Below are 10,989 nucleotides of genomic sequence, written 5' to 3'. Positions count from 1 at the left end.
CCCAGAATAGAGTCCCATGTAGGGATCCCTGCATGGAGCCTGCTTCTCCCTCTTCCTGTGTCTCTGCCCCTCTCTCTCTGGGTCTCCCATGAATAAATAAATAAAATCTTAAAAAACAAACACACACAACGTTGGCTTTGCCAGGTTCTCCAGTATAGTTAGATCTACGTGGTTACTTTTTGGTTGAAGGACACATTTAGAAAGGTCATGCATGCCCCTGAGGATTCACATATATTTCTCCAAGTGTCATTTGACCTAATACCATTGGCTAGCAGCAGTGTACCCTACACTGTGGGAATGGAGGTCCTAGTGTGAAAAATATATGCCCTTAGCCAGCCAGTCTTGGTTTGGTCAGAAAATGTCTTCCAGAGACAAAGGAACATACATATATATTCTCGAGATAGATACTCTAAGTATTTTACACATGAGAACTGAGGCCCAAAGAAATCTCTTACCAAGCCCACATATCCAAAATAACCATGTTTTGAGTTGATGGTACAGCCAGGAATCTCCTTCTACGTTCTCTGGCCTCTTCACTTTATATCCAGAGTTTACACATTTGCACTTAAGGATGCCAGGTAAGATGTGATCCAGCAAATGCACAGCCATGGTGGTTTCTGCTGCCTTATGTTTAGCTCACGTTTGTAAAACAGCAGCAGTACTCTGAATCCAAGGGAAATGAGGTAAGGACTGGAGAGGCCCCCCATTTCCAACATTTCTTTACATGCCTAATCCATACAAGTTGGCCTCTCTCAGAATCATTGGCACCATTAGCACTACTTAACCTACCTTTAGTTGGTTTCTATATATTCCAAGGTCCTGCAGGTGGTTTGTTTCCAAGTAGTTCTTAAATGTTTGAGGAATTGAAGGCAATAGCAGTTCCCAAAACTTTAAATGCTGTATTCTGGCTGTATTACAGGCTCTCAATATTACCTATTAGCTTAAATACAACTCCCAACAATCTGAGTGGGAAGAATTACAATTGCTTATGTATTAGTTACTTTGGAGTACATCACTTAAAATTCAGAACTGTTATGAAGGCCACAGAGCTATTCTTTCAACAACATCTCCTGATTTACTGAGGCATACTTTTCCCTATTCTGTAGTCCTAAGTGGCTGTTTTCACAGAATTGATTATTTTCTCAACCAGTTCTCGGGGTATTAAGTATATTCCAAGACTTCTACGTTGCAGTATATTTAGATCATCAAAACAAACTTGCAAGTACCTGCATAGAAGTCACACATTACCAGGCACTTGTTTTAAAATGATTTTAACTGCTAACTAAAGAGCTCTCTTAGCAGTCCTCAATGTAAAGCTTAAAATTGGCTGGAAAAACAGGCCAGTAGCTCACCATCTGGCTTCTGATTAATAATTCCTTCACTTCCTTTTTAAAAATATTTTGAGAGAGAACACAAGAGGGCTGGTATAGAAAGGCTGAGGGAGAAGCAGACTCCCCATTGAGCAGGGACCCCAATGAAGGGCTCCATCCTGGGATTCCAGGATCATGACCTGAGCCCAAAGCACACTTTGGGCTGACCTGAGCCACCCAGGCACCCCAATAATTCCTTCACTTCTAAACCACGAACACCAGTTTCTTAGGATGAATCACTGCTCACCTCAGGAGACCTACCTAGACTCATATTGTGGAATTCTTCAAACACTATGCTTTTGGCCCAATGTTTACTGAACAGTTAATAAGTAAAATCTTTTACCAAGCTTATTAGTCAAAAAATACCTGGGATTGAGTTTATCAACTTGGCGTATTTCTAGATTCAGTTCCACTCAAATCTCTTAAGTCCGAATTTTCTGAAATCTGAGAAAAAAAAAAAGGTGAATCCAAAGGACTTGGATGTTGAAAGTAGTGAGATAGGGGATGTGGATTCAATTTTTGAGTGACCCATGTGGTTGCATGGTGAACATGGATTGAGCACACACGTTTTGGGGAGGGAAGAGGATTTGCATTTTAGACGTCAGGTTTGAGCTATGTGAGATGCAGGTCGTCTAGTACACAACTGGATGTACAGAGCAATCTCAGCTGAAGTTCAATTTGAACACACACGGTAACTGAGGACAGTGGACAACAGTCTAGAGTATGGTTTAAGCCCAAATCCGGAGAAAGGCATGAACTTCAGGACTATAATCTTATTCTAGCATAGCAAATGTGATCACAACATTATCTATTATCGTGCCAATAGGGGATGGCACGGAACATGCTTTCCTCTCCTAAAGTTAACATAAATATATTATTATTTATAGACCATGTTAGTATAATTCCGTATTGGATTTAAATTCCAAGGACCGTCTATAAAACAGTGTTCTTTTTTTTTTTTAAATTTTTTATTTATTTATGATAGGCACACAGTGAAAGAGAGAGAGGCAGAGACACAGGCAGAGGGAGAAGCAGGCTCCATGCACCGGGAGCCCGACGTGGGATTCGATCCGGGGTCTCCAGGATCAGGCCCTGGGCCAAAGGCAGGCGCCAAACCGCTGCGCCACCCAGGGATCCCAAAACAGTGTTCTATAGATATAACCAAAATGTTAACAAATACTGGATCTATTTTAAAACCTATTAATTTGGGACACCTGGGTAGCTCAGTGGTTGAGCATCTCTGCCTTTGGCTCAGGGCGGGATCCTGGAGTCCTCCACCGGGCTCCCCATATGGAACCTGCTTTTCCCTCTGCCTCTCATGGGGAAAAAAACAAAACTATTAATCTAAAATACAATCTGAACATTTCTCAGCAAAATTGCTTAATATAAGGGCCAGTATTTCCAGAACATTTTAAAACTTGCAAGGCTTACTCTGGCCCAAAGAGGAAGGACTATTAATTGGCAGAAACCACTATTTCCCATGTTAGTTACCTGCCCATGTAAGCAGCACCCTGTATCTACTAAGTCAGAATTTTGGGGGTAGAACTCAGATGTCTTTTGGAAAAGCTCCAATATGCAGCCAGTTATGAACCACACCATACACCTTTATCAATACTAAGATCACCATGTATTTTAATACAATTCAGTTTTTAAGTGATGTCAGGTGTCAACTGCTTTAGTGGCCTCTATGACATACGATGAAAACAGGATAGATCACCCACCTTAGGACCTTCATCTAACTTTGACTACTCCAAAGATAGACTATAGATTTCACAGCACAACTCTGTATTCCTAAAATTCGTTGGTATGATGAATGTCAACAAGACTTAACAACAACAAAAAGACTTAACAACAGATAATCAATTTATTAAAAAAGGTTGATTTAAGCATCTGCGATGGTGACTTCAACCTCGACTCCAGGCTCAATACTGATGGAGGTAATCTGCTTAACAATCTCAGAAGGACTGTGCAGATCAATGAGTCGCTTGTGGATCCTCATCTGAAAACGATCCCAAGTCTTAGAACCTTCACCACAAGGAGTCTTTCTCGTAGTGATTCTCAGAGTCTGCGACAAAAGAAACCAACCATTTATGGTTTTATACTCATCCCCACGACATCTGGAAAATCATCAGTCTCACATATTTCATTTGAATACTTCCCTAAAAGTTCTCAGACACCACTGATAACGGCCAGTGCGTTTTTTCCCTCAGCCTGGACAGCGCTCTTAAAAAACACCCCACCCCACCCCACCCAAGGGACAACAAGTTACCTGTGAAAACCAGCTACCTAACATGAACTCAGTCCTACCCACAATTTTTCTTTCAGCGTCTGTGTTCTCTGCACCCCGGCTCACCTTGGTAGGCATCCGCACTGGTCCTTTCACTTTGAGATTCTTTTCCTTTGCACCTCTGATCAAGTCGGCACACACTACAGGAAAATAAAACCGTCTTTCAGTTCGTTCGGAACAGTCCAAGGCGGCGTTAGGAAACTTTAACTCCTGCTGGCTCAGAATAGCGTACAGAACTATCATCGTTATTCAACACAGTAATGGTCTCCTCATCGCCAACAAAGATCTAAAAGACACGGTAGCGGTTACGGATAAATCATGCTTCCCTTCCCTTTTAGGTTAAGCAACTTGTCGCTGGACTGGAGTCAGGAGCGTGCAGCGATAAAGCCAAACTCCTTATTTTGGGGGTTTTTCTGCGCCAACGTCTCACCCTGAAGGTATCGTACTGACCCTTTTCCAAAGATTTTACGTTGCGGCTGGTTAGAGTGATTCTAATTCGGTGAATCGCCACCTCTGGTTCTACGGGCGTCTTCCCAGTGTCTTTAAATGCCTGTAATCACACAAACGAAACACATTCTCTTAAAAGCCTGGACGCGGCCTTCATCAAGAGACCTCTCAGGCTGCTCCACCATCCCATGAGCCCCTCTACTAGGCAAGTGAGGCTCGGACTCCCGCCGCCGCCTCCTCCCATCCCGGAATCCGTCCCCAGAAGGGACCAAGTCCCGCCGCGTCACGGACCCCGCGGCGCCGCCGCCCGCCTCACCATGGCTGCGGCGCGGCTTCCTGACCGACTTGTTCCTCAGCGAACAGCGGTGAGTCAGGAGCAGGAGCGGGGCGCCGGGAGCTCCGCTCTCGATGCGACCGCGTCTTCCTCAAAGAGAAAGGCCGGAGGCCTGCGTAGCGCTTATATAGCTGCGCTCTCGTCCGCATCCGGGTCGCGCACGCGTCTCCGCGCTGCCCCGGAAGAGGAATCGCCCAGACGGCTCGGGAGGCGGCTGCGCGAGCCGGGGCTGGAGTACCCGTGGAGCTGGCGGGAAACGCGCGGCTGCGGCCGCCCCCTTTCGGTCCGGCGGAGACAGAGCCCCGCGAGGTGGCGTCGCCGCCGGGCCGGTTTCCGTGGTCCTCGGGCCACCCGGGAGGGAGGGATGACGGGGAGACTGCGACCCGAAGCCTGAGAAGCTCCTCTGCCTGCTGCGCCTACCCCGGGCGTCTGCGAAGTCAAACTGACTCCTGCGGCTTTTACAGTGCAGGTGTTGCCTCCTCTACAAGCCGAGTGGCTCGTTCTCTGAGCAGGTGGGTAACTTAGTTCCGAGTTCAACTCACGTGGATATTAGGGAAAATGACTGACAACCTGGGCGTGCTGCCCTAAGCTCCAGCAGGCAGTTACTGTTCACAGCCTGAAACACAACGGCCGTGATGCTCTGCCTTCTGGCTTCCCAGAGCGGCAGCAGCTTCCAGTCGGTTTTCAGGAAGCACCTGACCTTGGGTTCGTTCCCTCCGCGAAGGCTGCTGGGTTGTGCTGGAGCAGGTGGTGCATCGGGGGCCCCTCCTGGACACCCGCGCCGGCTCCCTAACTCCCCTGTCTGTTGGGATAAGACCCTACAAGGTCCCCCTGATTGATACCGAGTGTAGGAGACAGAGCACAGTGGAAAACCCAAGAGTAGTCCACTGACTTGGGTCTCGACAGGAGCGAGAGCATAAGGAGGACACGAACAACTTAAAGGTGACGGAGTGGTCAGAAGAGGCTGGCTTTGGTTCAGGTTCAGGGCAGAAGGAAGAGTAAATAACCTCATTATTTTGCAGGCGAACGTTAATGCAGAAGACTTAATGTGCTCAGACACACAAAACTCGTGAATGAAAGAGATCTGACCTCCCCCATGAGGGCTCCTCTCCCATTAGGGAGCCTCTCTCTTCTGTTCCGCGAAGGGAGATTATACTTGAAACTTTTATCAAATAGTAGCACTAACCTATTTGGTCATAATTGGGCTTAGCTAATCGCTGGCCTTCTTTGGCTCACCAAAATAGGTATACTAGATTTTTCTGCCACTTAACGATTAATTGAAATGTTAGAATGGTTCTATTTTTAGTTCAGTTATTCTAAGTGTCTGTCATCTGGCTGTAAAAACCCTGTTAGTAGAATTTGCAGCAAAGAACTGAAAGCCTGCATTCTTGGTTTACTAGCTATAACCCAGGTGAGACGTTGTAACTTAGGGCTTTAACTTATTGCCATGGCTACCAGGGAATGCTTGGGAAATATATTTGTGATTTTTTTTTTTTTTTTAGGAATAAATCTGGTACAGCTACTCTTAGGTTTCCCTTTCCTTTCAAGTACTTGAGAAAATGGTGGACAAATTAACTTCCTTGACTATAGAAAAGAATTTCAGTATAGAAAAAGGCTAAATGTAGCCCAGTATGTATGGGAAGAAATTGTGGATGTGACTAGAATGAAGGAAACAGCTGGTTGAGATAATGTTAGAAAAATGTAATGAAAGCATCACTATTTTCAAATTTATGTTTGGTTCAGACAGTTTGTTATATTTCTCTCTTAAATTAAAACTTAACTGCCTCTGTAGTCCCCACATTTTCATTAAAAGTGTAATGTTCCTACATAATGTAAGATATTGGAGAAAAAGTAAAAATTAACAATTTATCCAAAAGAAGAAGAAAATACAGTATGCCTTAGGTCCTTAATGCCTTAGATCAATTACTAGGTATACATATCCTTTGATGGCTTATCAAGGGATATGCATATTATAAAATTGTAAGTACTTTTGGTGTTAAGTAAGTTGGCCTCTGGCAAAGTTATACCCAAAAAGATACTTCCTCCAGCAGTGTAATGAAGATCTTACTGTGAAAGATGGACTTAAATATCTGTTTTATTTTAAAATTAAAAAATATTCTTAAGACCATTGCAAACTTTATGTTTTCAACATCTCCATTCATAGCCTTCCTTTTCTGATTTTTGTAGGTCTTTTAAAACCATCTCATAAAAACTTTTACTGTAGGTATTTGTTCCTTTCTGTGGACAGCCATCTACTGGTCTTTTGCTGCAATGACAGTGTCATCATATTCCTTACAAAAGGAAATTAACAGCTTAAAAACTACTTAATTCGTGGTACACATTAGTGAAATAAAAAGAGCAAAATTTCAAGTGAATGTGTCAAATGTCTGTTTAGACATTATTTTATTTGCAGAATTTTTATCTAAATAAATTTGTGTTGAAATTTAAGAATAAAGTCTGAAATTTAACAATAAAAACCAGAGAGTTTAAAACTTTCTCTTGTGGTTACCCATGTTGTATTGATAGGGGAGTGAAATGTGGAGGCAATTCCTTGTGGTTTACAAGGATTACGTGTGAGGACTTGAACAATACTGGGTACATGACAGCATTAATTAATTACTATTACTGTATTAATTAATATTACTGTATTAATATCCATTTGTTTGATCCTCACATCAACCCTGGAGCGTAAGTGCTGTTATTCATATTTTATGCATGAGAAAGCTGAGGTTAGGTGACCTGCCCAAGGTCACAGGAAAAGCCGGTGTTTGAACCTATGCAGTCTAACTCCAAAGTTTGTGCTCTTAGCCACTATGCTATGGTGTCTCTTACTGTTTGTCTCTTACTGTATATTAGCTCTTACTGTTATCATTAGTAGCTGTACGTATCTGTGAGGTGTAAAATCCTATTATGTTGGATAAAGTAGCATAGCAAGGCTGTCTCTATTTTACCTTAGTTGAGGTTAGAAATTTTATTGAGCTACTAATATGTGTCCTTTGTAAGGTTGAATCCTTATTTTTTTTAACTCTTCATTTTTTTGGTTTGAAGTCCTATAGATACCCAAGGCCAGTTAATTCGATTTGCTCATTAAAATCATTTCACTAAAGTGAGCAGTGGAACAGAACTAGGGACACAGATCTTTTCATTGAGAATGATTCATATGGAACATGCATTGGGTTGATAATTTTTTGATCACATTTAACTGCAGAGCTCAAACAGTTCTCTGTAGGGGTAGAAATGTTCTATTCACCAGGCCTTGTAGTACTTCTTTCCCCTCTTCCTTTCTCATGTTCCCAGGCCTGCAGGCCTAGAGATTCTAATGTTTCTTGAAATGCAATTTGAAAAGTTGGTCTACTCCTGTCACATAGTGCCATTTCCTAGTTTTAGCAGAGAACCTGCAGAGGACTCCCATGGTCACATTTTTGGGATCCTGATATCATGCAGGGGAGCCAGGGATAGATTTACCCATCAATCATTTCCCCCTGAGGTTGTGCTTTTCATGATGTATAGAATTGGTACAACTTTTTAGAAAATGCCATTTGCCTCCCTTTATGAGAAGATTGAAACCTCTGGCTTTCATGACACAATTCTGCTGCATTGCTGTGTGGTGGACAGCCTCAAATGTAACCCCACAGAGATCTCCACCACCTGTTACTCATGCCCCTGTGGAATCTCCTCCTCTTGAATGTGGAAATGTGTAAGATGCTCTAAATGCTGGAATATGGCAAAAGTGCTGGGATGTCACTTCTGTGAATAGATTGAGTAGGGTTCTGACTTCCATCTTCCTGGCAGACTTTCTCTCTTGCTAGCTTTGTTAAAAGCAAGCTGACATGTTGGGAGGTGCTATAGGGAGAGGACCCCAGGCAAGGGAATGAGGGTAGTCTGTGGTCAACAGCCAGCATGAATTGAAGCTTTCAGTCCAATAGCCCCCAAAGAACTGAATAATTGTGTGACTTTGGAAGCAGGTATCTCCTTGGTCGAGCTTTCAGATGAGACCTCAGCACTGGCACCCCTTAAGTATTAAGGTACCTCCCAAGGCCTGGTTCTGGGTCTGATGAACACATGTAGGAGAGGCAGCTGCAGTGCAGCAAAGGGGACACTGATAGGAGTTTTGAGGACATGCTTAAGTCCACTGCTAGGGCAGCCATCTCTCATGAGTCATCTTATCTACATGGGCCTCAGTTTTCTCATTGTAAAAGGAGGGTGCTGGACTATGTGATCTTCCAACTTTAAAAGGCTATTGCATGGAAATAAACAGATCCGAGAATATCTCTTCATCACCAACATATTGCCAGACATTCAAGATGGCTTCTGTCCTTTGTCCCTCCTTTGGGCTACCCAACACCAGAGGGAGGAGGCTTGAAATAGCAGAGGAGACTCCCTCTCCTCATTTCAAGTCCTTTGGTCTCAGGTGGCCATTCATCTGCTATGGCCAGGATAGCCTCAGTACATCATGACCAAGATGTTACTATTACTATTACTAGTGCTAACTTTCACTCAAGAGTGCTCCTATCTGGAATATAGATGTTATAGTTTCCTTACTCAAGTACAAGTCTAATTGGTGATAGCAAGGACAAAGCTTTGAATTAGATCAGTTTAGGGTTTCAAACTGAATTTGACTGCGTTCAATAACCTGAAGTTACCAGAAAGTCATTGATTCTTTCCTAGATTTTAATTAAGGGGTGGGAAAAGATGAGTGACACAATGCAGTTGAAACCAATAATTAGAAGAGAAAACATTTCCATGTTTATACCCCACTTGATGGGACTCCTCAAGAAATTAATTGACTGCTAAGAAAGACCCTCCATGTTCGGAGATAATTTTTTAAAATTATCCCATAGTTTCTTTATTTCTTTCTTTTCTTTCTTTCTTTCTTTCTTTTCTTTCTTTCTTTCTCTTTCTTCATGAGAAACACACACACACAGAGGCAGAGACACAGGCAGAGGGAGAAGCAGGCTCCATGCAGGGATCCTGATGTGGGACTCGATCCTGGGATCTCAGGATCACGCCCTGGGCCAAAGGCAGGCACCAAACTGCTGAGCCACCCAGGGATCCCAGGTTTTCATAGATCTTAAAAATCTATTAACATGGTGAATAAGTTTCTTAATATTGAGCCTTTTTTGCATTCCTGGAAAGAATCTCTCTTAAACATATTACAAGTGAGATTGTTTTTAAATTATGTGTGTCTGTATGTGTATTAATATGCTGGCATCAAAGAAACAAATTTGGAAGCTTCTCTTCATGCTGTGGAAAGTTTATATAGTAGTGTGGTAATGTGTAAGACTTGGTAGAATGCATGTTTTATTGAGAGGTGACTATAAAGTATAATTTCTTCTATGGTGATTAATTTTCCCTGATACCTCTGTTCCAGCATCAATTTTAGTGATTTATAATTTTCTGGAACAGTGCTTCTCAAACTTTTCATTCTTAGTAACTCTTTATATGCTTAAAAATTATTGAAGACCCCAAAGAGCTTTTGTTTAAGTGGCCCTATGTCTATTGGTATTTGTTATATTGAGGCTAAAAATGAGGAAGTCCACAAACATTTGTTAATCTCTTAAAAAATAATAACAAACTTATTCATTGTTAACATATTTTTTGAAAAATAACTATTTTCATTGTTTTTCTATTTTTGTTCAACTCTTTAATGTCTGACTTCATAGAAGAAACTCAATTTTCATATCTGCCTCTGCATTTAGTCTGTCACAATATGTTGCTGTGGTTGAAGTATGTGTAGAAATTCTGGTGAGCACAGATAAGAAGTTGGAAAAGGGAAAGGATTTTAATAACCTACTTAGATATTTGTAGATATTCTTCTTTGATGCACTTACACTGGCCAAGTGGTAGTTTCTTAAGGATTAGGTACAATGAAAATCTGAAACCATATCAGTAGCCTTTTTTGTTCCCTCTGATAATAGAATCTATTTATCTCTCTTGTGCTTTGAAGGGATCTTTTACCCCTACTCTTGCAATATTTTATAACATCATGCACTGGTCACTTAGAAAATATTGGCTCACTGACTTACACAGATCTTCTAAATGTTGACATATTTTACTATATAATATTTTAAAAATTATATTTCTTATCATTACTACTCAGCTTGTCAGAAAATTAAGTATTAGGATCGTGTGCAGTCCATGGTGGCAGATACAAGTTATTTATTACACTGTATCACTAGAATAAAGGACAAAAACCACATGATCATTTCAACAGACATGAAAGAAAAATTTGACAAAGTTCAACATAGCTTAATGATAAAAACACTTAACAAAACTAGGACTAGAATGTAACTTATTCAACATGATAAAGGTTTCTATGGAAAACCCACAGTCAACATTGTACCTAATGGTGAAAGACAAGCAAGATTGCAGGATACAAGATTAATATATGAAAGTCAACTGTATTTCTAAACTGAAGCAATGGACAATCCAAAAATGAAATTTATAAAAAGACTCCATTTCTAATAATATCAAAAAAGATAAAATACTTTGGAATAAATATAACAAAAGAAGTAAAAAATTTATAATCTTTAAATTCTAAAACATTGTTG

At 41.5% G+C, this 10,989-nt stretch overlaps 2 protein-coding genes and 1 non-coding gene across 3 annotated transcripts in view; 1 reads left to right on the top strand and 2 right to left on the bottom strand.

The window, feature by feature from the left end:
• Positions 1–3,215: 3,215 nt before the first annotated feature.
• RPS20 (ribosomal protein S20) lies at positions 3,216–4,574 on the bottom strand. Its single transcript, XM_055318464.1, has 4 exons — positions 4,421–4,574; positions 4,108–4,207; positions 3,724–3,797; positions 3,216–3,435 (listed from the first exon to the last, which is right to left on the bottom strand). Exons 1-4 carry the CDS (start codon positions 4,421–4,423, stop codon positions 3,253–3,255), a joined length of 360 nt encoding a protein of 119 aa, XP_055174439.1. The 5' UTR covers positions 4,424–4,574; the 3' UTR covers positions 3,216–3,252.
• Positions 3,869–3,935, bottom strand: LOC129505448 (small nucleolar RNA U54). Its single transcript, XR_008663541.1, has one exon. It is a non-coding gene; the product is annotated as a small nucleolar RNA U54 (small nucleolar RNA).
• LOC129505250 (uncharacterized) overlaps positions 4,422–10,989 on the top strand; it is a 28,972-nt gene continuing 22,404 nt past the window's right edge. Inside the window, exons 1-2 of the mRNA XM_055318201.1 lie at positions 4,422–4,554; positions 4,626–4,950. Of these exons, the coding sequence (XP_055174176.1) occupies positions 4,422–4,554; positions 4,626–4,950 (458 nt within the window). The remainder of the gene's footprint in view (positions 4,555–4,625; positions 4,951–10,989) is intronic.

This window comes from Nyctereutes procyonoides, unplaced genomic scaffold (assembly GCF_905146905.1).
Source record: "Nyctereutes procyonoides isolate TBG_1078 unplaced genomic scaffold, NYPRO_anot_genome, whole genome shotgun sequence".
Lineage (NCBI taxonomy): Eukaryota > Metazoa > Chordata > Mammalia > Carnivora > Canidae > Nyctereutes > Nyctereutes procyonoides.
The sequence above is the reverse complement of the archived record's forward strand: the minus strand, read 5'-3'. Positions and strand labels throughout refer to the sequence as shown.